General features: G+C 40.0%; 1 protein-coding gene and 1 long non-coding RNA gene across 4 annotated transcripts in view; one reads left to right on the plus strand and one right to left on the minus strand.

Annotated features, from left to right (window-relative positions):
- The window catches only part of LOC137624379 (uncharacterized), a 129,563-nt gene that overhangs the window by 101,556 nt on the left and 6,814 nt on the right, over window positions 1-21,193 (plus strand). The window contains exon 2 of the long non-coding RNA XR_011040725.1: window positions 19,259-19,418. This is a non-coding gene — a long non-coding RNA (uncharacterized lncRNA). The remainder of the gene's footprint in view (window positions 1-19,258; window positions 19,419-21,193) is intronic.
- Window positions 1,905-21,193, minus strand: part of LOC137624378 (coiled-coil domain-containing protein 50) — a 127,653-nt gene continuing 108,364 nt past the window's right edge. For all 3 annotated transcript variants that reach the window (XM_068355098.1, XM_068355099.1, XM_068355100.1), the window contains exon 11: window positions 1,905-19,379. In XM_068355098.1, the coding sequence (XP_068211199.1) occupies window positions 19,243-19,379 (137 nt within the window). In that variant the 3' untranslated portion in view covers window positions 1,905-19,242. The remainder of the gene's footprint in view (window positions 19,380-21,193) is intronic.

Genomic DNA, 21,193 nt, shown 5'->3' on the forward strand with positions numbered 1-21,193 from the left:
TCTTCCATGGTCCTACCACTTGATCCTTTCAATTTAGCCCATTCCTTATCCTATGATGCATCAAAGGATATATCCATCTAAAATCCTTCCTTTTTTTTCTCCATCTTCCATGGTCTAACTACTTGATCCTTTCAATTTAGCCCAGTCCTTATCCTATAAAGCAGGACTTGTACCACCTGCATCAAAGGATATGTCCATCTAAAAACCTCCCTCTTTTTCTCCATCTTCCTGCAGCTGCTCCTTTTTCTCCTCCTTCTCCTCCTGCTGTTGCTGCTGCCTTTTTTTATAGTTTTTATTGGATCTATATTTTTTCATGTCTTTTGGACTTAGTAGTTTTTATACTTTTTTTTTAGATTTTATATTTTTTGTTCTGCAGCTACTCCTCATCCTTCTCTTCTCTTGTTGCTGCTGCTTCCTCTTTTTTGGAATTTTTTCTGTTTTACTTATTTATTTCCTTTTTTAACCTCTTTTCTCTTTATTTTGGCTGCTGCGCCAGGCATTTCTTCTCCTCCTAGTTTTCCTTTTTTTTTTTTTTCAGCCACGTCTCCCCCTTCTTATTGTCCTCTTGCCGCTGCTGCTGCCCCTTTTTTTTATATTTCTTTGTTTTTTATTTTTTTTCAATTTTTTTTATTTATTTATTTTTTTGGGGTTGTTGCCTCAGCCATTTCTCCTCGTTGTCGTTCTCCCCTTGCTGCTGCTGCTTCTTTTTCTTTCTATTTCATGGAAATTTTTTTTTCTTTTTTAATGTTGCCGCTGCCTAAGCCACTTCTCCTTCTTCTCCTTCTCCTCTTGCTGCTGCTGTTGCCTCTTTTTGGGGGATTTTTTTTTTTAATTTTTTTTTTTTGCTGCTGCTGCTGCTGCTGGTGCTTTTTTTATTATATGTTGCTGATACCTCAGCCACTTCTCCTCTTGCTGCCTCTTTTGGGGGGGGGATTTTTTTGTTTATATTCTTTTTTTTTCTTTCTTTTTCTTTTTATGTTGCCGCTGCCTCAGCCACTTCTACCCCTTCTCCTTCTCCTCTTGCTGCCTCTTTTTTTTTTTTTTTAAATTTTTGTTTTTAATTTTTTTTTTTTTTTTTTTGCTGCTGCCTCAGTCACTTCTCCTCTTGCTGCTGCTGCTGCATCTATTTGTGGATTTTTTTGTTTTTAATTTTTTTTTTTTTTTTTTTGCTGCTGCCTCAGCCACTTCTACTTCTCCTCTTGCTGCTGCTGCTTTTTTTTCGTTTTTTTTTTCTTTGCTGCTGCTCCCCTTTTTGCATTTTTTTGTTTTTATTATTATGTAGGGTAATTTTTTTAGTTTATATAATTTTTTGGGTTTTCATAATTTTATTTTATTTTCAATTTTTTTGTTGCTGCTGCTCTTGCTGCTTTTTCTCTTTATGCTTCTCCTCATGTAGCTGCCGTTTTTTTTTATTGTTATAACATTTTTTTTTTAATTTTATAATTTTTATATTTTGGGGGCTGCCTGTTTGGGGCACTGGTCATAAAGGATAACATATTTAAATTGATGGGGTTGTGTTAATTCAGTTCCAATAAAAGATGCAGCAAATATCATTACTATAACTGTAAATACTCGGTAATTGGATGTATTAGTATTTGTTTAGTAAAATATTCCCAACTTCTAAAATGAAAGTTATATGAAGAAGATAATGTTGAGATGAGTCTTCAAATACATTATCATGCAGTAGGCTACATATATATGATAATCATCAATCAGTAGACTGATATTTGTAAATTATTTAGGTATTAGAATTGATTTCATTTTGCAATATTTGCTTTTTGCTTTTTTATTCAAGAACATTCAATAAATAGAGATTTGTTTATGCGATAAAGCAAATTATATTTTGCAAAATAAAAAAGTTGAATAATTAATGCTTCAGGAATTTATCCAATAAAACCTCAATGCATTGGCAAATATTTATTAATAATGAGTGCACAAAATTTTTAGAGGTCCGATGCCCCTTTTGGAAACTGACATTTGAACATTATCTTAGAAAATATGTTTGCAATACAAAAATATGATTGTACAAATTTCATTCTTTATTGATGTGTAGAAAACATGAAGTACTTTCAGACACACATTTTTGTTTTCAAGTTTTTAGCAACCTTACAAGTTTTATCTCGCTGAAGTTCTATAAATCCATTCTGATTTAATCTTCATGATACTAAAAATAAAATATGGTACTTTTCCAACAGTGATTTGTGTGTTTCTGACACATTCTATTTTCCTGAAATAAAATATTCAGTCCCAACTTAAATATTAATAAATCCATTGTTAAAAAGTTCCTTATACCTATTTAGCAAAGAATACTAGTAAATTCATTATACTCTCTGGTTAATCAGAAAGGTAAATGAGAATATATGTATATATATTAAAACTGATTTTTTTGGCAATTCAAGATCGACTTCATTCGCCAACGCATCATATCTTTTTGAATGGCAAGAAAAGAAGAGGAGAGGAATGAACATAGAGACTGAATTGAATTTCTGGCAATCTGAGATGCAGTCACTTCATGTATGACTTCATCTGTCAATACCTCAATTGCAATTCAAACATATTCAACATCTCTTAAATTGCCGTATGCACTCAACCAAGATATGAATGGAATGCTAATCTTACAGTTATATATTTGGTGTAAGTACAGTACATGCTCTTAAGTCACAGCTTTCCAGAGCCTTCGCTCATCTCACAACGACTAGTTAAATATTGCAACGAAGCATTCCAGTAACTTCCTTCTGTTCTCTTATTCCTCAGCCATTTCATAGGAAGACTAAGTCCTTGAACTTACGCTTAAGTAATATAAAAAAACGGTTCATGAAGCAATTTCTTGCACAATAAATGCCTTTTTTAGTGTAATACTAAGATAATTTACACAGATTTCTTGAAATAAAATATGACAATTAATTTGATGGAAACATAACAAACATTCTACTTTGAGCAATTGAATTTGATCGCAAGGAAAAATTTGAATTTCAATTCTCAAATGTATAACATAAAAAACACAAAGTTAACAAAGTATACAATACAATAACAAAACCTCTTACATGACAAATTTCTTGGATGTGAAAATATAAACATTATATAATCTTATCATAAATCTAATTTGGTAATGCATTTAATGGCCTGTCATTTACCATTTTTAATACTAACCTGGAAAACTAATATTCATCACACAATCATACTACATAAGGAGCAGAAAAAACTTGCCTTAAGTCAATGAAAATAATTGTGAAGAACTACGAACACAAATTCATGAATTTCCCATGGAAGCGGGAAAGCAAAAGTAAACTTCAAAAGTAAAGCTCTCACATATATCTAAGGATGGACACAATCTACGAATAGGTCAGAAATCTAATCCATCTAGACTATATCTTCTATTCAAATAAATCTAGACTAATAATCATGAAAAATAAATTACCAAAAGCAATAGTAAGGCAAACATATCAAAATGCATTTAAACAAGATAAATAAATTTCATAGGCTAAGTAATACAGTATGGTTGCTATCATTTCTAAGGATTAGGAGTGATAAATTTCACAATGCAAAATTGTTGTTCTGAAATTACTTACTGTACAGCTCTTTTTGATGATCAAAAGAAAAAATCCCATCAATATTGTATTTATGAATGGAAGATTTCAAGTTCTATAATTCTGAGTACATAATCAAACACACTGTGCTGTACTGGAAGATAAAAAGGAGACCTGAAAGGTCTGTGAAAGTTCATCCAAAAATTTTATTTCAAGATCCTTGTTTAATCTACAGCTATTTTATTCCATCTAATATACAAAAGAATCCTTTTCAGCACTGTGATTAACCTAAATGCTTTGGCATTATATCTCCCGTGCAGATTCTAGACCCTGATCATGAGTCATTGAATAAATTTTATAAAATTAAAGACATGCCATGGAAATATAAAATAGATCTAAGATGTTGATCTAAAGTCATTGAATAAATTTGGCACGAGAATTAAAGAAGTAGCATTGACATATGAAATAACTTTTCCTAGTGTATAGATAAGAATACAATTCATGATATTACATCTCCTTGAAGTAAGTTTATGCATAGTATAACAAGAACAACAATTCCCTAACCTTTTCATGTAACTCATCTTTCTTATAAAAGAAAGTAACCATAAAAAGGTTACAATTCTCTATTAGCCTATAAATTCTCATGGTTTTGCAGCTTTGTTTGTAAAGCAGTATATGAAAATTTTTATCAAGCAATACCCCATGTATTCAGACATCATCCATGGAACTGGCCATATTTTTATATCTAACAGTACCCTATAACATCGTAAGGTTACAGTACTGACTGTAGTAATAGTGGTAAATAAAGCATATTCTATCATGTAAGGCAATTCACTAGGTACCGTATAATAAAATTTCAGCATTTTACCACAGATTTACATGAAGGTTACGATGTCCTAAATGTTATTGAAGGTATTCAGGGTCTTACAGAGACTATGTTTTAATTAAACCTTTTGGGCTCAGGCCATGTCATACTGATGGAAGGGTTAGGTAGCCTTTATTTATGAAATCATTTAATACTTTGCAATCAAGCTTTAATATAAACAGAACATAGCACACACAATCAACCTTTATCAAAGACCATCTGCTATTGGGGAAAAAAATTGGCTTAACTGGCTCCCAAGATTTTTTTTTTTTTTACTCATTTAAGTACTTCAATTACATTTGCTATTGCAAATATGTTGATTGTAAATACAAAAACTGTAAGACAATATTGTTTGGAATGAGCTAGATATTCTTATGCAGTAATGCAAAGTTTTATATGAATCTTTTTTTCAATATAGATACACCATGTCCAGTATCAATTATCACGCTTTTCAAATCAATGATACAGTAGTACTTTAGAATTAACTCTTCTGTCTCAGTCAAAGGACCATTACTAGTGAGTGATCATGACAGACAATACCTTAAAGAAAAAGTAAATACTGCACTGCAGAATGTTCAACAAAAAGAAATTTCAAATATCTTTTTATATTTACAATTAGATTCATTCTACAGTATTTATATCTACTATCGTGTAGTGAGTACTAATAACTTGAAAAAGAACTATGAAATTTTGTTCTTTTTAAATTCTCAAGTGACAAGAGGTACTTATTTGTGAGAATTGACATGGAATTCTATATTAATGAAATGATAATTATACTGATATATTGTAGAGCTGCTGAGCCAGAAAAACATGCAAATGAAAACTAATTTCTGCTACAAATATTAGAAAATAAAATGTCCTACTTTTCAACATCCTAATACATGTATTATAAGAGTTAATTCCTAATTGAACTGCATGATTAAGTTTAGTGCTGGAAATTTTTCTGCTACTTCTGGGTTTTTAACATCACTACCACCAACAATACTGATAATATTAAATAACTTACAAAGTAAGTTCCATTTTTTTTAAGAAAGGTACACCACAACCCTTCATGATGGTACACTAAACCTAGAACAACTTTTAACAAACTTCATTATCATTGAGAAAGTATTTTGTATTTTAGCTCCAATTTATTATGCATCAATGCCATGATTATACTGGTAACATAGGAAAACCAGTAGTAACAAAAATAATTCAAATGCATCAAATTTAACAAATGGATAAGAAAGGCCACATTTCTTTTTTTCTATAAAATAACTACATCCTTATCATGTGTAGAACTACACTATTAACTTACCTTTTTACTATGATATTATGTAAAATAATTTTACAACTAATTATGCTACTTGTTAAATATATTGCAATCTTAATAACAGTTATTTTTCTTAAAGAAAAAAACTAATGCAATCTCAAATATTTCATCTTCAATAGTTAATGTGCTATTTAAATTTTTCCATATCAAGAGTGCAAACAATTTTGCCACTTATGAATATTCTGTCTAACACGCACACAGCTTCCTGCTGAGGATAAGCAACTATATGGATATTGTGTTGGCTATATTTTTAACCTAATAACTACACAGCTAGGAAATACTTGTAAACTAATTCTAAATTGATTTGTTCTTTTTTTTTTGTCAATATTTGAAATGTTTAAATGAAATACTAATGGATAATCTAACTTCACCCCTGATATTTTCACATTACTAGAAAACAGGAAAAAAGGCAATACCCAGTCACTAAATTTCAACTAGTAGGAAACTGTTTGAAACCAAAGGACTTTTAGTCGCATGGAAGCACTTTAATAAAGTTATCCTTTGCAATAATCACAATGCAGCATATTCAAAACAATATTTCCATACAGTAGAGGAACTAATCACAAATTAAATTACACATATGCTTACAATGAATTATGGATGATTATTGTTAGTTTTATTGTATGATAAAACTGAATTTTGCATGAATGTTGTTTCCAAGTGACGCTGTCAGGATACACTTTTTGAAAATTGTGTTTCATATAGAAGAAAAGTTGTTAGCACCTACTACACAAATCAAGGAAAAATATATTTTCAATCAAGAGCTGCATTTCACTGAAGTCCTAAAATTACTAGTTACACTTACATCTAAAGCATTACCTTTACTTTGATTAAAGGAAAAATTACATGACCCCAAAGGCTAAGACTTGTATGGGTTTCTGTATTTATTTTCTACTTTTAAACCTAAATTAATTTTCGATTTCAGCAAAAAAAGAAGTCTGTGACATTAAACTATCTATAACTACAGCCTTTATTTGAGTTATGCATTTTTTTTCAAACATATACTCTCTTAATATTAATAGCTGCTCTATCAGACCTTGCTATATTCAACTGCCATTTACAATGAAATAGCAATGAATGCCATCTGGACGGTAGTTACTGGCTACTGTTCTAAACAGATCTCACTCTTGATACAATCTAACAATGCAGACTACATTAAAAATCCCTCTTGTCTCATTCTAAAAATAAAGTAATAGAATGAACTATCTTAAATTATTATTGTTCACATTCTCTTATCGACAAACCTAGTCACATTGATATTTCCAAAGACAATGGCATGAGACATGCTTCATGTGCAGTTTAATGGAAGAAAAGAATTGCAGTTTACTTTAATAGATTCTTGTAAAAGCTGATTCCCTGAATAAACTTTAACTTCACATGGAATACAATGGTGGTACTCAAAGTTATGTTATAGTATTCATATCATCATTGTGTAATACAGTTTTATGTTATTTGATATGTTTATATAAAAATGTTATTAATGAGGCAAGTACATAGAATAAACCTTAAAAAGCTAAATTTGCCTTTTGAAATAAACAGACTAAGAAAAGGAAAAATTGTAGTAATGTACTTGACCATCAAATTATCCACAATCACCGTTCCGAGGGTTGAAATTCCTAATTTTATCATGGAAAAAAAAGAGAAAAAATAATTGTACATTTCAAAGTTGACTCACACTTTTAGTCACTACCAGGAGTGTTTTATAAATAATTCTAACATTAAACACAAGACCTTCTTACACTGGTTTTAATCAAGATACAAAATTTTCAAGCCAACTGATAATAATGCTGATACAAATTCCCTCTTTTGATAACCTTTAGTCTTAAGTAAAAGAATAGAAGTGGAAATGGTAATTTTCAATGGTCCCTTTTATACATTATTTATGTGCAACAGAACAGGTTAGGCAAAACCTTGGGAGACTTATTAATACAGTATGTTACTTAGTGTACCTTAAAGCTAAAAGGTTAAAATATAATTCTCATAAAGTAAATGTAAAAAAAAACTTTGGCTGAAAGATGTAAAAATATATAAGCTTTTAGTAAAAGAGGATTAAGTAATGTGGGTATAATATTTTTGAACCCCAAAAATATTTTTTTTTTTCAATACCTTAATTTCAGATGTTTTGGGAATGGTAAAGATCTTAAAATTTTTGTCATTTAGAGAAGGAAAAGTAACTTAAAAAACATATAAGATTCAGCTTATTTTCTTATAAATATCTATGGGATAAATAATAAAACAGGCATTTAATACCTCTTAAATATCAAATTCTGGTTGGCCGTGGATTCGATCTTAGTTCAAAGAAACTGAAGTTCCAGTGACTTACCAATGGGCCACAAGTGGTAGTGGAACCTCAGTTTCTTTGGACTGAGATCGAATCCACAGCCAACCAGAAGCTATTATCATAAAGTTAATTCCCCATTGGGTCTCTGATTCTGAGATGAGAGAATTTGATATTAAGAGGTAATTGTGGCTTATATGCATATATGCAAAATTATCATGTGTATATATATATATATATATATATATATATATATATATATATATATATATATATATATATATATATATATATACAGTATATATATTTATTTGTATCCTGAATGTTTTCAAGTCTGATAGTCTTTTGTCCAATAAACAAAGTAGTCTCACCTTGCATTCACCATCCATATGTTGGTCTTCGTTTATGTAGGAGATATTTATTTTAATGTTACTCTTAAAAAATTAACATTTTTCCTTGCTTCCTTTCCTCACTGGGCTATTTTCCCCATTGGAGCCCCTGGGCTTATAGCATCTTGCTTTCCCAACTAGGGTTGTAGCTTAAAAAGTGATAATGATAACCAATAACCTCACCCTTCTCCTAGGACTTACTTAGCAGAGGATTGCTATGTCAGCACTGATTGGAGCACATATATGAAGAAGGATTTTCTACTGAAGTTTTTATTATTTTGATAGATCAGTGAGATTCACACACTATCTGTGGCACTGAAATGCTAAATGTTGGTTATAAGTGAGTTTTTATTTGTACCTAATCTTATTGTGAAGATGAAAAAAATTAGAGGCCAGGACTATTTAAGAGATATAAGATTCTTCGGTCATTATCCTCTCGGTCTCATTTCAATTGTAAGCAAATTTACTTTATTTTTCTGAAAGATTCTCTGATATAAGTGCCTTGATTTAAATTTCATAAATTTTTACCATAATATTTATAAACCTGCAAGATAATTGAGACTGATTTCAACTCCTTGCAATCTTTAAGTATTCTATTGTATCCTACAGACAAAAAATATTGGGAATTTCAGCATCTCTCACATGGACCTAAAAGTTATTTAGACATATTTATATGAGTACTTTGGTTATGAAGACACAAATTACACAAGTCATTTCATACAGATGTCATTGAAAGTTATTGATTAAAACAGTAATTGATATGCATGAAAAGATTACCTTCTGTCTAACAGTCAAAGGACTGATGAACCTGGGAACATTCATGACACTAATATAACAAATTTGGAAATAATTTGTATTTTTCCTAACATACAAACCTGGAGTTATTTATAGGGTATTACTTTAGGCAACGCTGAAAACCAGCCAAGACAATTTTAGTGAGGGATAATTACCCCATCCGCTAGTTAGCGGGAGGGGGTTGGGGTAGACTAGCTACCCCGCTCACTCACACCTGTCGGTTGAGTAACCTCTTTTGCTTTCTGGCAGGACTTCAACTTTGTATGTTAGGAAAAATACAAATTATTTCCAAATTTGTTATTTGTTCCGACACAGCTACAAACCTTTGCTATTTATAGGGTGACTTACTCTTAGGAGGGAGGAAGTTCTACCAACTGGCCCTAGTCATGACCCAGGGTTCCCTCTAATTGATCTTTGACCTAATTAGTAGGAACCCTACCCACGCTAAAATCAAAGTAGTTACAAGGTAACTCAATAATAGCGGCCTGCAGAAGCTTGAATGAGAGAGACTCGTGGCTTGTCTTTACGTAGGAACTCGAGGATAAGCATGAGTTCTAAGACATATACAATACCCTCCCTCACGAGGTATTGGTGACGTAACAAAGTATTTATTCATACTCAGGATGCACAAGGGAAATGAATCTTACCTGCAGAGGGGTGAGGTCAGCTATGCTTTGGTCTTGCGGAGCTGTTTCCCCAGGGGGGGAGAAGGTGAAAGACATACTTTTCATTCACCCTAGACTAACCCGGGTAACCTCAGCCCTCAACCCTCTGCTACTAGTCCATCAAGGAGCCTGAGGCAATAGGTCACTTGTTGCGCGGCCACCACAGGACCAATGGAGAAGGTTTCCATGCTCCTGTGGGTTACGTCTTTCAGTTAGTGGGCTGTGAAGGTCGTCTGACGCTTCCACACGCCCGCTTGCAATACCTGTGCCACAGAAAAATCCTTCTTGAACGCCTGAGACGTTGCAATGCCTCTGACGTCATGAACTCTGGGTCGGTTGGACAGAGAAGGATCTGGATATAGAGCGTATTCGATTACTTTCCTTATCCAGGAGGAAATAGTATCCCTCGTGACCCTCCTCTTGACCTTCCCCATGCTGACAAAAAGTGCTCGTACACGGGGGCGAGCTTTTGCTGTTCTTCTTAAGTAACACCTCAGACTCCTTACTGGACATAGTAACAGTTGGTCTGGATCTTCGGTTACAGAACGAAGACTCTCTATCCGAAATGGGCCGAACCTGGAGTCCGGCACACCCGGAATTTTAGTCTTAGCTACAAACTCAGGGACGTAGTTGAGGATAACTTCCCCCCATCTCCTAGAGTGGGAGACATCAGCAGATAGACCATGAAGTTCGCAGACTCTCTTGGCCAAAGCCAGAGCGAGCAGGAACACTGTCTTCCACGTGAGGTGGCGATCGGAGGCCTGGCGTAGTGGTTCTTAGGGGAAGCCCTTCAGAGACCTGAGGACCCGAACCACGTTCCAAGGGGGAGGTCTTAGCTCTGCCTAGGGACAAGTAAGCTCGTAACTGCGTATGAGCAAAGAAAGTTCCAACGAGGAGGAAATATCGACTCCTTTCAGTCTAAAGGCGAGACTCAAGGCTGAGCGGTAGCCTTTGACTGCCGAGACCGAGAGAAGCATTTCTTCCCGAAGGTATACAAGAAACTCCGCTATAGTTGGAACAAAGGCATCGAGGGGAGAGATACCCCTTCCACGACACCAACCGCAGAAAACTGACCACTTCGCCTGGTAGACTGACTTTGTGGATCTCCTGAGGTGTCCAGCCATTCTTTTCGCAACCGGTTGCGAAAAGCCTCTCTGTGCGAGGAGGTGCTGGATAGTCTCCAGGCGTGAAGTCGAAGCGGAGCTACGACTTTGTGGAAGATGTTGGCATGTGGTTGTTTGAGGAGGTTGTGCTCTGGAGGGAGCTCCCTCGGGATCTCCGTGAGGGGATGTAGAAGGTCCAGGAACCATTCTGCGTGATGCCATAGTGGAGCTATGAGGGTCATTTGCAAGTTGTTGCTTGCTCGTACCTGGTTGAGGACTTTTCTCATCAGACAGAACGGGGGAAAAGCTTATGCGTCCAAGTTTATCCACCGTTGTTGGAAAGCATCTTGCCAAAGAGCTTGGGGATCCGGGACTGGGGAGCAGTACAACGGGAGCCTGAAATTCAGGGCCGTTGCGAACAGATCCACAGTCGGGGAACCCCACAAAGTCAGGACTTTGTTGGCTATCGAAGGATTCAAAGACCACTCGGTGCCAACTATCTGAGTCGCTCTGCTCAGCTTGTCTGCTAGCAGATTCCGCTTGCCCGGAATGAAGCGAGCTGACAGAGTCACCGAGTTGTCCTCTGCCCATCTGAGTATCTCTACTGCAAGATGGCACAGCTGCTGCAAAAAGGTACCGCCCTGTTTGCTTAGATAAGCTACTACCCTGGTGTTGTCGTTCATCAACACCACGCAGTACCCCGTAAGGACCTGGTGGAACTTTTTGAGGGCCAGAAAGGCTGCCTTCATCTCCAAGTGATTTATGTGCTGGTACCTTTCTGATTCAGACTATTGGCTGGAGATGTAATGGTGCAGCACGTGAGCCCCCACCCTTCTTTTGATGCATCCGAAAAAAGCATCAATTCCGGGGGAGAGAAGAGAAGATCGACCCCTTTGCAGAGGTTCGGCTCCGCCAGCCACCACCTGAGGTCCGACTGTTCCTCTAACCCTATGCGGACTGGGTGATCCCGGGAATCGGAGTGTTGGTTCCACTGGGATTTTAGTGGCCACTGAAGGGATCTCATCCTGAGGCGACTGTTGGGGACCAGTCAGGTCAAGGAAGAGAGGTGCCCGAGAAGGCGAAGCCAATACTGCGCCGGGAGCTTTTCCCGACTGAGGAAGACCTGTGCTATCTCCCTCAGTCTCTGGATCCTTTCGTCTGATGGAAACGCTTTGTGCCTTAGGGTGTCTAATCGCATGCCTAGGTATACCAGTTCTTGAGAGGAGAGCAGTTGAGACTTCGAGGCTTACCATGATCTACAGATCCTGGCAAAACGTTAGAAGCTCGTCTCTGTGGCGGAGAAGGGCCGCCTCCGAGTCTGCCAGAATCAGCCAGTCGTCCAAGTATCTTAGGAGACGGATGCCGACTCTGTGAGCCCAATATGATACTAGGGCGAATACTCTCGTGAATACCTGGGGTGTTGTGGAAAGACCAAAACACAGTACCCTGAACTGGTAATGCTTCTGAATGAACATGAATCTCAAATACTTCCTGGAAGACGGGTGAATTGGGATCTGGAAGTAAGCGTCCTTTAGATCTAGAGTGCACATGAAGTCCTGTGGTCTTATCAATTGTCTGACTGTGTTGGCCGTCTCCATCCTGAAAGGTGTCTGCTCGACAACCCTGTTCAGGGCCGAGAGGTCGATGACTGGACTCCAGTCTCCAGACGCCTTTTTCACAAGAAAGAGTCGACTGTAGAAGCCTGGGGACCCGTCGAGGACCTCCTGGAGAGCGTCCTTCTCCAACATGGACTGGATTTTTGCCCTAAGGGCAAACTCTTGTGGGGATCCCTTCGCACAGGAGTTGGATAGAATCGGCACTCGAGTCAGTGGAGGGAGAGAGAGCGTGAACGGGATAGGATACCCTGAACGAATCACCTCGACCGTCCAGGATTCGGCCCCGTGGTGAAGCCACCTCTGCCAGCGGCTTTGCAGGCATCCCCCCACAGGTGGGCAAATGGGAGGATTGCCTATCTTATTGGGACCGGCCTCAGCCGGATCCCTTCTTACCCTTTCCTCCCCGAAAGGACTTTTTGCTGTGAAAGGCCTGCTTCGCACCCTTTTTACCCTGCTGTTTTGGGTCTCTAGCCCTTTTCGGTTGCGGGTTTTGCTGTGCTTTCCACAGTGTCTGACTGTGTCGGCCGTCTCCATCCTGAAAGGTGTCTGTTCGACAACCCTGTTCAGGGCCGAGAGGTCGATGACTGGACTCCAGTCTCCAGACGCCTTTTTCACAAGAAAGAGTCGACTGTAGAAGCCTGGGGACCCGTCGAGGACCTCCTGGAGAGCATCCTTCTCCAACATGGACTGGATTTTTGCCCTGAGGGCAAACTCCTGTGCGGATCCCTTCGCACAGGAGTTGGATAGAATCGGCACTCGAGTCAGCGGAGGGAGAGAGAGCGTGAACGGGATAGGATACCCTGAACGAATCACCTCGACCGTCCAGGGTTCGGCCCCGTGGTGAAGCCACCTCTGCCAGCGGCTTTGCAGGCATCCCCCCACAGGTGGGCAAATGGGAGGATTGCCTATCTTATTGGGACCGGCCTCAGCCGGATCCCTTCTTACCCTTTCCTCCACGAAAGGACTTTTTGCTGTGAAAGGCCTGCTTCGCACCCTTTTTACCCTGCTGTTTTGGGTCTCTAGCCCTTTTCGGTTGCGGGTTTTGCTGTGCTTTCCACAGTGGCTGAGAGGGGTAAGGTCTAGCTGTTAAGACCTTTTGTATGAGGGAGTCCTGACTGGACTTTCTCCACCTCTCTGCCACCCGCTCGACATCCTCGGGATGGAACAAAGAATTGCCCTCGAAAGGAGCATTTCTCAATCTCGCTACTTCAGCCTGAGGGAAATGTCTATGGAACTTGCCTATGATGGCATCTCTCCTCTTCAGGACAGTGTTGGCCCAAAGGTTCACTACCTGATGGGAGAGGAACTTGATGGCCTGAGTGCAAGACAATAGGAAGGTCTCCAAAGACTTCCTGGAGGACTCCCGAGACAGGTCTTTAGACCGCATCAGTTGTCCTAACGATCCTAACCAGAAATCCAGCCACGAAGTAGCCTACATGGCGTACTTCACCACCTTTTTCTGGTTTAGGATTTCGGAGGCCAAAAAGAAGACTGGAAGTCCCGTAAGTTTCTCGAAGGGTGTGGCCTTCGAGAGCGCCTCTATAGAGTGGGCGAGAGGCAGCGTTGGAAGAGATTCCCCGAGGATCTCATAGTACCTCCTCTGAAACACATACGGAGGAGGTAGGAGCTTGGAGGACGAGCTGGAGCAGAGAGAGGAGGTGGACCCAGTTGCCTGGGACACTGCCTTCTGTTTGGCGCTCTTCAACCCCTTTGACCAGGGCAAAGCTGCACTGGTCCTATGAGGTTTATGAGTGCCGTAGAACTGGTCAAGGACCATTTCTTTTCCATCTAGAGGGGCTGCCGATGGATCTGGAAGTCCATTGATGGAACGGATGCAGGCTAGGACCAGCCAGAAGGCGTGTTCCGACTCTTTCCTCTCATCCTCCGTAAGCTTAGGGATAGCGGCTGCTGGAAGAGCGTCGTCCTCGAGATTGCTCTGCCCTTCCATGTACGAGCTCTCATCCATGGGAGCCCCGAGTGGTTCGAAGTCGTCAACTGGATAGACTGGGTGATAGGGAGACTGCCGAGGAGGTGCTCGCATCCGGCTGCCTGTGAGGCAGTGAGGAAGGAAGCCTGGCCGAGGATTTGGGGATGGTGAACAAATCCTTCGGTTCCCTCCCACGAGGCCGGAGGTCCTCTGTCCCCAGGGGCCTAGAGGCCTCCGTCGGCTTACAGGTGGAATGTAAGTCCGTTGCCGTACGGGGCGAGTCCCGTCCGGTCGCAGGTTGTGCCTCCCTAAACACTATCTCAACTGGTAAGGGACGGAAGGAGTCTCCATAGGAAGAAACCTTATCCTCCTTGAGGGGCAAAGGACGAATCCTTTTCCTTTTCCCCTTTGGTCTGGCCTGTGGCATCTTGAACTGCAGGGGGCTACCCTGAGGTTCATGCCTAAACTCCTCCAGAGGTCTTTTGGGAGGGGATAACCGTCTCCCCTTGTCAGAAGGACCCGCCTGTGCGGGATCTTCCGAACTCCTCCTAGGATCAGAGGGACGAGAGGACCCTGGTAAGAGAGGAGGTGATAAGGGGATCCTAGGTGTGTCACCTAAGGACTGGGAGCGGGGAACGACTCCTTTCATGGCTTGGCGCATTACATTGAATAAGGTCCCAAGCCACGGGGGGTCACGGGCTCCTGAGGAACTAAGAGGGAGGTCCTTAGGAAAGAACTGCTCCCTGAGTTTAGGAACCTGGGCAGGTTTCTTAACCCTCTTGTCTGATGAAGGCTTCCCTACAGGCAAGATCGGCACAGGCCTACCCTTAGGGATAGGATCTGGGCTCGGTCGCGCAGACAACTGTTGTTTCTATTAAGGCCTAAGGGGCTTGAGAGACTTATTGTGAGCGCCAAGATGGTCGTGCGCTTTAGCCCGAAACTGTTGGTAGGCGGAAGGGTACTCGTGCGCGCGCCCTTCCCGATTGCGCGCACCTTTTTCGCGCTCGTGGTGCGCATGAAGTTGTTCGCGCACCTGGCGCGCATAAGGTTGTTCGAGCGCATAAGGTTGTTTGCACGCATAAGGTTGTTCGCGTGCATAAGGTTGTTCGCGTGCATAAGGTTGTTTGCACTCATAAGGTTGTTTACACGCATGGCGTGCAGTATGTTGTTCGCGTGCATGGCGCGCAGTAGGTTGTTCGCGCGCACGGCGAGCAACAGGATGTTCGCACATATGGCCCGCCATAGGATGAACCTGGTGCCATGTTCGCCATTTTGTTTGCGCGCACCGCGCCAAGTCGGTCGTGCGCGCAAGAGCTCTCAGGTTGGTGACAGAACTCACTGCAACGCTCACCCGAAGGTTCACGATAGCTTGTGTTGTGTGAGCGTGAACGATCAACACAATGAGAGTTTGAAAACTCTCTGTCATAAAAGAATGACTATGGTCATGAGAACCCGAAAGTTCAGCGTGAACTGTGTTGAGCGAACCTGGAGGATCAACGCAACGAGAAACCAAAGTTTCTCTGTCACGATACACCGAAGTGTTAGCGCGACTAAAGTTACGAGAGCCCAAGGGTTCAGCGTAACTCAGGTTATTAGACCCCAAAGGGTCAACGTAACGAGGAACTGAGGTTCCTCTGTCACGAGATCCCGAATGATCAACGTGACTGACGGTACGAGAACCAGGAGGTTCGACGTTACCGTCATTACGAGAGCCCGAGGGTTTAGCGTAACAGAAACCCGAAGGTTTCAAGTCGCGAGAGCCCAAAGGTTCAGTGCGACGGAGACCTGAAGGACTCCTGCTGTCATGAGAACCCGCAGGATCAACATGACAAGAGCCCAAAGGCTCACGATCACGCCAGCCCAAAGGGTGATCGTCACGGGACCCCGAAGGGTCAACATGAAGAGAACCAGCAGGTTCAAAAAGATGTCTCCTCACAACCCGAGGAGGAGAAAGCCTGGGGTGGAGAGGGGTTACCCACCCCTCCACTCTACGAACCTCCGGAGAGTAACATTCAACAGACTCCGCCCGAGGGGGAGACCGATTAAGGTCTACAGATAATTCCTCCGCAGGGGAGGAGAGTTCACCCGAAGGAGAACTACGCTTATAACAAGGTTCTCTTTCCGCCCCTGGAGGAGAACCTAAACCGTAAGGAGATTGCCGGTGCACAGAGCCAATCTTCTCTCGCGAACGAGAGATATGTTCCCCCGAAGGGAAAGCTTTCCTTGGAGAGAGCCCTGCTACCGCCCCTGGTGGGTTAGCTAACTCCTCGGCGTCGGAACCAGACTCTCAGCCTGACCAACGGGCAACAGCGCCTGCACCCAGAAGAGGAGGATCGACCTCCACAGAGGAAGGAGATGACCGCCTTCTCTCTGCTCCCCTTTGGAGGAGTTCGAGGAGAACTTCGTTCATAGGGGGACAATCGACGCCCAGCGATGGCCACAAAGACACAAGGTCTGGAAAAGAACAGGCGCTCCCTGGGGGAAGAGAAGGAGCCGACTCACTAGGGGAGCCGCCATCTTCGTCTATCCCACAGGGTTGACCTGGAGTCACAAGCCTTGCGCTACTGCTTGACCGTGCCGCGGAAGGGCCTGGTCGAGGATTAGCTTCAGGCAGAGATTTGGGCGTAGAGGAAGCAGAAGCCCGCGATTTCTTCGATTTCGAGGAAGACCCCGAAAGCGAAGATTTGCGTTTAGACTACTTCTTCTTACGCGCAAACCTCTCCCACTGGGAGGCACCCCACTCCCTACACTCGGAACAGGTGTTGTCTCGTGAACACGTGAGTTCCCCAGCAAGCCAGGCATAAAGGATGTGGGTCCGTCTCCACGGACGACATGAAGGTGCCGCAAGTCAAGGCAGTTTGTTTAACGGGAGAGAGCCTAAAGCAAAAGTGGTTACTCAACAGACACGTGTGAGTGAGCGGGGTAGCTAGTCTACCCCAACCCCCACCCGCTAACTAGCGGATGGGGTAATTATCCATCACTAAAATTGTCTTGGCTGGTTTTCAGCGTTGCCGAAAAGTAATACCCTATAAATAGCGAAGGTTTGTATCTGTCGGAACAAATAGATGAATATAAATTCTTGTTTTGAATTATAAAAACTCAGTGTATAACAAGGGATAACTCTAATTCTGAAAAACCTGCCTTCACAATTTTCACATTACCAACAATGTTTACTTGTTTGACATCCACATTTAAGGTATTTCTAAATATAACTTCCACACATTTTGTAATTCCCAAAAAATTATACCAACATATCTTTAGGACTCTATTACAATATTTATATAAAAAATACATAATGAAATACAATTGGTGGAGATTATCTCATAAACTAAAATATATATTTTGAGATTCTATATACCATTTATGAAAGAAAACTCAAAAGGTAACATTATTGAGTATGAATGCTACATTTATGAACTGACTTGAATCACATTAACAGAGCCTTACATAAATTCAAAAGTACAAGAGGGGGATGGAGCAACCAAACATTGATGATGAAATAAGTGTTCACATAAAAATAGACCAGTTATTCAGCCCTATTGATATCCTAAGTAAAAAAAAAGACCAGTCATCCAGCCCTCTTGACATCCCTAAATAACAAAAAACCGGTTATAAGGAAAAAACAGAGTATGAATAAATGGACCCACCGTTATTATTGTTAGGAGCTGCATCCCTCTGTGACCTGATATAATCAAATACTGATAACATGGTGGTGATACCCAAGGTTGTAGAGCAATGACATCATATTTTAATAGGAATACTGACCTGCTTAAGCTAATGAAGCACAGACAAACAATAACAAGCTTTGTGACTTCAGAAACTAGTCACAGTAACCAAAATAATTTGGAACAATGTCCCATAGTATTTTGACATAAAATGACCTGTAAGATTTCATTTATGGTACTGAACTCCAAAAGAGCTATTACAGTACAGTACTGAATTCATGTATTATGATATGAATCTCAAGAATTCTGGCTTAACAGTTTCAAAGGGTTCACCCTAATGTTTTGGCACAACAGTGGTAAAACTTAGATTTTGTGACTACTATTTAAAAAAACCTGGACATGATCAGCCACTTTCATTGGACATTACAATCTTTCAATTCCCAATTCATAAATACTACGGTCTTAGTGTAGAAAACTTTGATCTGATTTAAAAAGTAAGCAGAAAATTATGGGCTACACAGTAACAATTAATAAATTTTATAAGATTTTGAATTTGTCAACATATCTAAGAAAGCACATTCACAAAGCCCTACAAATTAAAGGAACTATGCTCAGTCTTATCAATCAATAACCATAAACAAGGATAGCTAATTTGTCGGCCTAATGTTAATTACTTTTATCAATAAGGGGCACTTAGATTTTGACCAAAAAAAATTGCTAAGACACTGATATCTAGCTTTGCTTACTCTTATCTAAATAATTGTTTGAAACACATACTAAGGAATTACTAGTAAATTTACCTATACACAGTTTGATTTTGCTAAGAGTGGAAATTTTGTTTTATGTTCCCTCAACTTTGCAAAACTTGGTCATAAAGTCCACCCTGACCACATCAAAATTTAGCAATATCAGTATCAAATGGACAGATAAGGAGGCTCCTGAGAACATCAATCACAGTGTACCTCATGTACAACTTTGGAACTTGCTAAAGTATGAATTTCATGTTGAAACATATAGTAGCAACCTTGAAGACCAATATCCTTAATTTTGATATCTATAATCTTAATTTTGATATGCATAAAAGTGAGGATTAACATATCTTACTGTTGCTTACAGCTTTCCTTGGATTTATCTTTAGGAGGCTTCAATCGACGATTCTTCTCAAGACTTGCCGTGCGACGCTGACCTTGAATAGGCATATATGGAGGCACTGGGTAGTCGTCATCATCCTCAAATACTATAAAAAAAATACATTCAACTTACATCTACTGAACAGGTACTACAATAGGTACAGAACTCACAATATTAACCAAATTTTTTTCAACTAAAATTACTTACTTCAATACTGGAAATTTTTTGCTATTAATTATTTCATGGAAAGCTTTGGTTAAACTAAATAAAAAGATAAGAAAGATTTTTTGTCATGAGATATGTGAAACCCTTTGTAACAACAGGAAAGAGGTACAATATGTGTATCCCTTTGTTCCATCTGTAAAGATGTAGTATGTGAAATCCTTTGTGCCAGCTAAAAAGAAGAGGTATAGTATGTGAAACCCTTTGTTCCAGCTGGAAAAAAAGGTTTAGTATGTGAAACCCTTTGTTCCAGCTGAAAAGAGGCACATTATGTGAAACCATTTGTTCCAACTGAAAAGAGGTACCATATGTGAAACCCTTTGTTCCAGCTGGAAAGAAGAGGTACAATATGTGAAACCCTTTGTTCCAGCTGGGAAAAAAGATGTTCAGTATGTGAAACCTTTTGTTCTAGCTAGAAAAAAAAAGAAGTACAATATGTGAAACCCTTTGTTCCAGCTGGAAAGAAGAGGGACAGTATGTGAAACCCTTTGATCCAGCTGGAAAGAAGAGGTTAAGTATATGAAACCATTAGTTCCAGCTAGAAAAAAGAGGTATGTGAAATCTTTTGTTCCTGCTGGAAAGAAGAGGTACAGTATGTGAAACACTTGGTTCCAGCTGGGAAAAAAAGAGGTACTATATGTGAAACCCTTTGTTCCAGCTGGAAAGAAGAGGTACATTATGTGAAACCCTTTGATCCAGCTGGAAAGAAAAGGTACAGTATGTGAAACCCTTTGTTCCAGCTAGAAAGAAGAGGTATGTGAAACCTTTTGTTCCAGCTAGAAAGAAGAGGTATGTGAAACCTTCTGTTTCAGCTGGAAAGAAGAGGTACAGTATGTGAAACCCTTTGTTCCAGGTGAAAAGAAGAGTTACAGTATGTGAAACCCTTTGTTTCAACTGGAAGAAAAGAGGTACAGTATGTGAAACCCTTTCTTCCAGCTGGAAGAAAAGAGGTGCAATATGTGAAACCCTTTGTTCCAGCTGGAAAAAAAAGAGGTACAGTATGTGAAACCCTTTGTTCTAGCTGAAAAGAAGTTACTGTATGCGAAACCATTGGTTCCAGCTGGAAGAAAAAGAGGTGCAATATGTGAAACTCTTTGTTCCAGCTGGAAAAAAAGAGGTACAGTATGTGAAACCCTTTGCTCCAGCTGGAAAAAAGAGGTATGTGAAACCCTTTGTTCCAGCTGGAAAGAAGAGATATGTGGAACCTTTGTTCCAGCTGAAAAGAACGATTGTGTAAATAGTTTATTCCAGCACGAATACAAATTTTCGTCCTTTACATAAGACAGATTATCAGCTAAGCTGGAGTATACATCAACTAAACTTTTAAATGAGGTGTAAACAGGTGGCCGATAGTTCCCTGCTTGCTCACTGAGCACTCATTCTAATTTCAGCTATCGGTGAGAACATTTGTTCTGGCAATGGCTGGAGTTTCTCGGCTTTTAATTAATTTTCTTTCTAGCAGTTTGTGATTTTGCTTGTCTACAGATAAGCAAACTTGACATTAAAAGTTTCTTTTAATTTTTGGAATTAATAACTTGAAAGGGGAATAATCATCAGCACCTTTGAGACAGTGTTCCAGATTGGTCTCCCCCTAATGAGTTTGGAGAAGATATTGGGGAGAACAATCTCTCCTTTCTAAATGGAGACCACATTCTTCGGTATGAAGTGCACTGTTGCAAGCAATATGTCTCCTAATGC

The sequence above is a fragment of the Palaemon carinicauda genome, chromosome 31 (assembly GCF_036898095.1).
Source record: "Palaemon carinicauda isolate YSFRI2023 chromosome 31, ASM3689809v2, whole genome shotgun sequence".
Taxonomy (NCBI): Eukaryota; Metazoa; Arthropoda; class Malacostraca; order Decapoda; family Palaemonidae; genus Palaemon; species Palaemon carinicauda.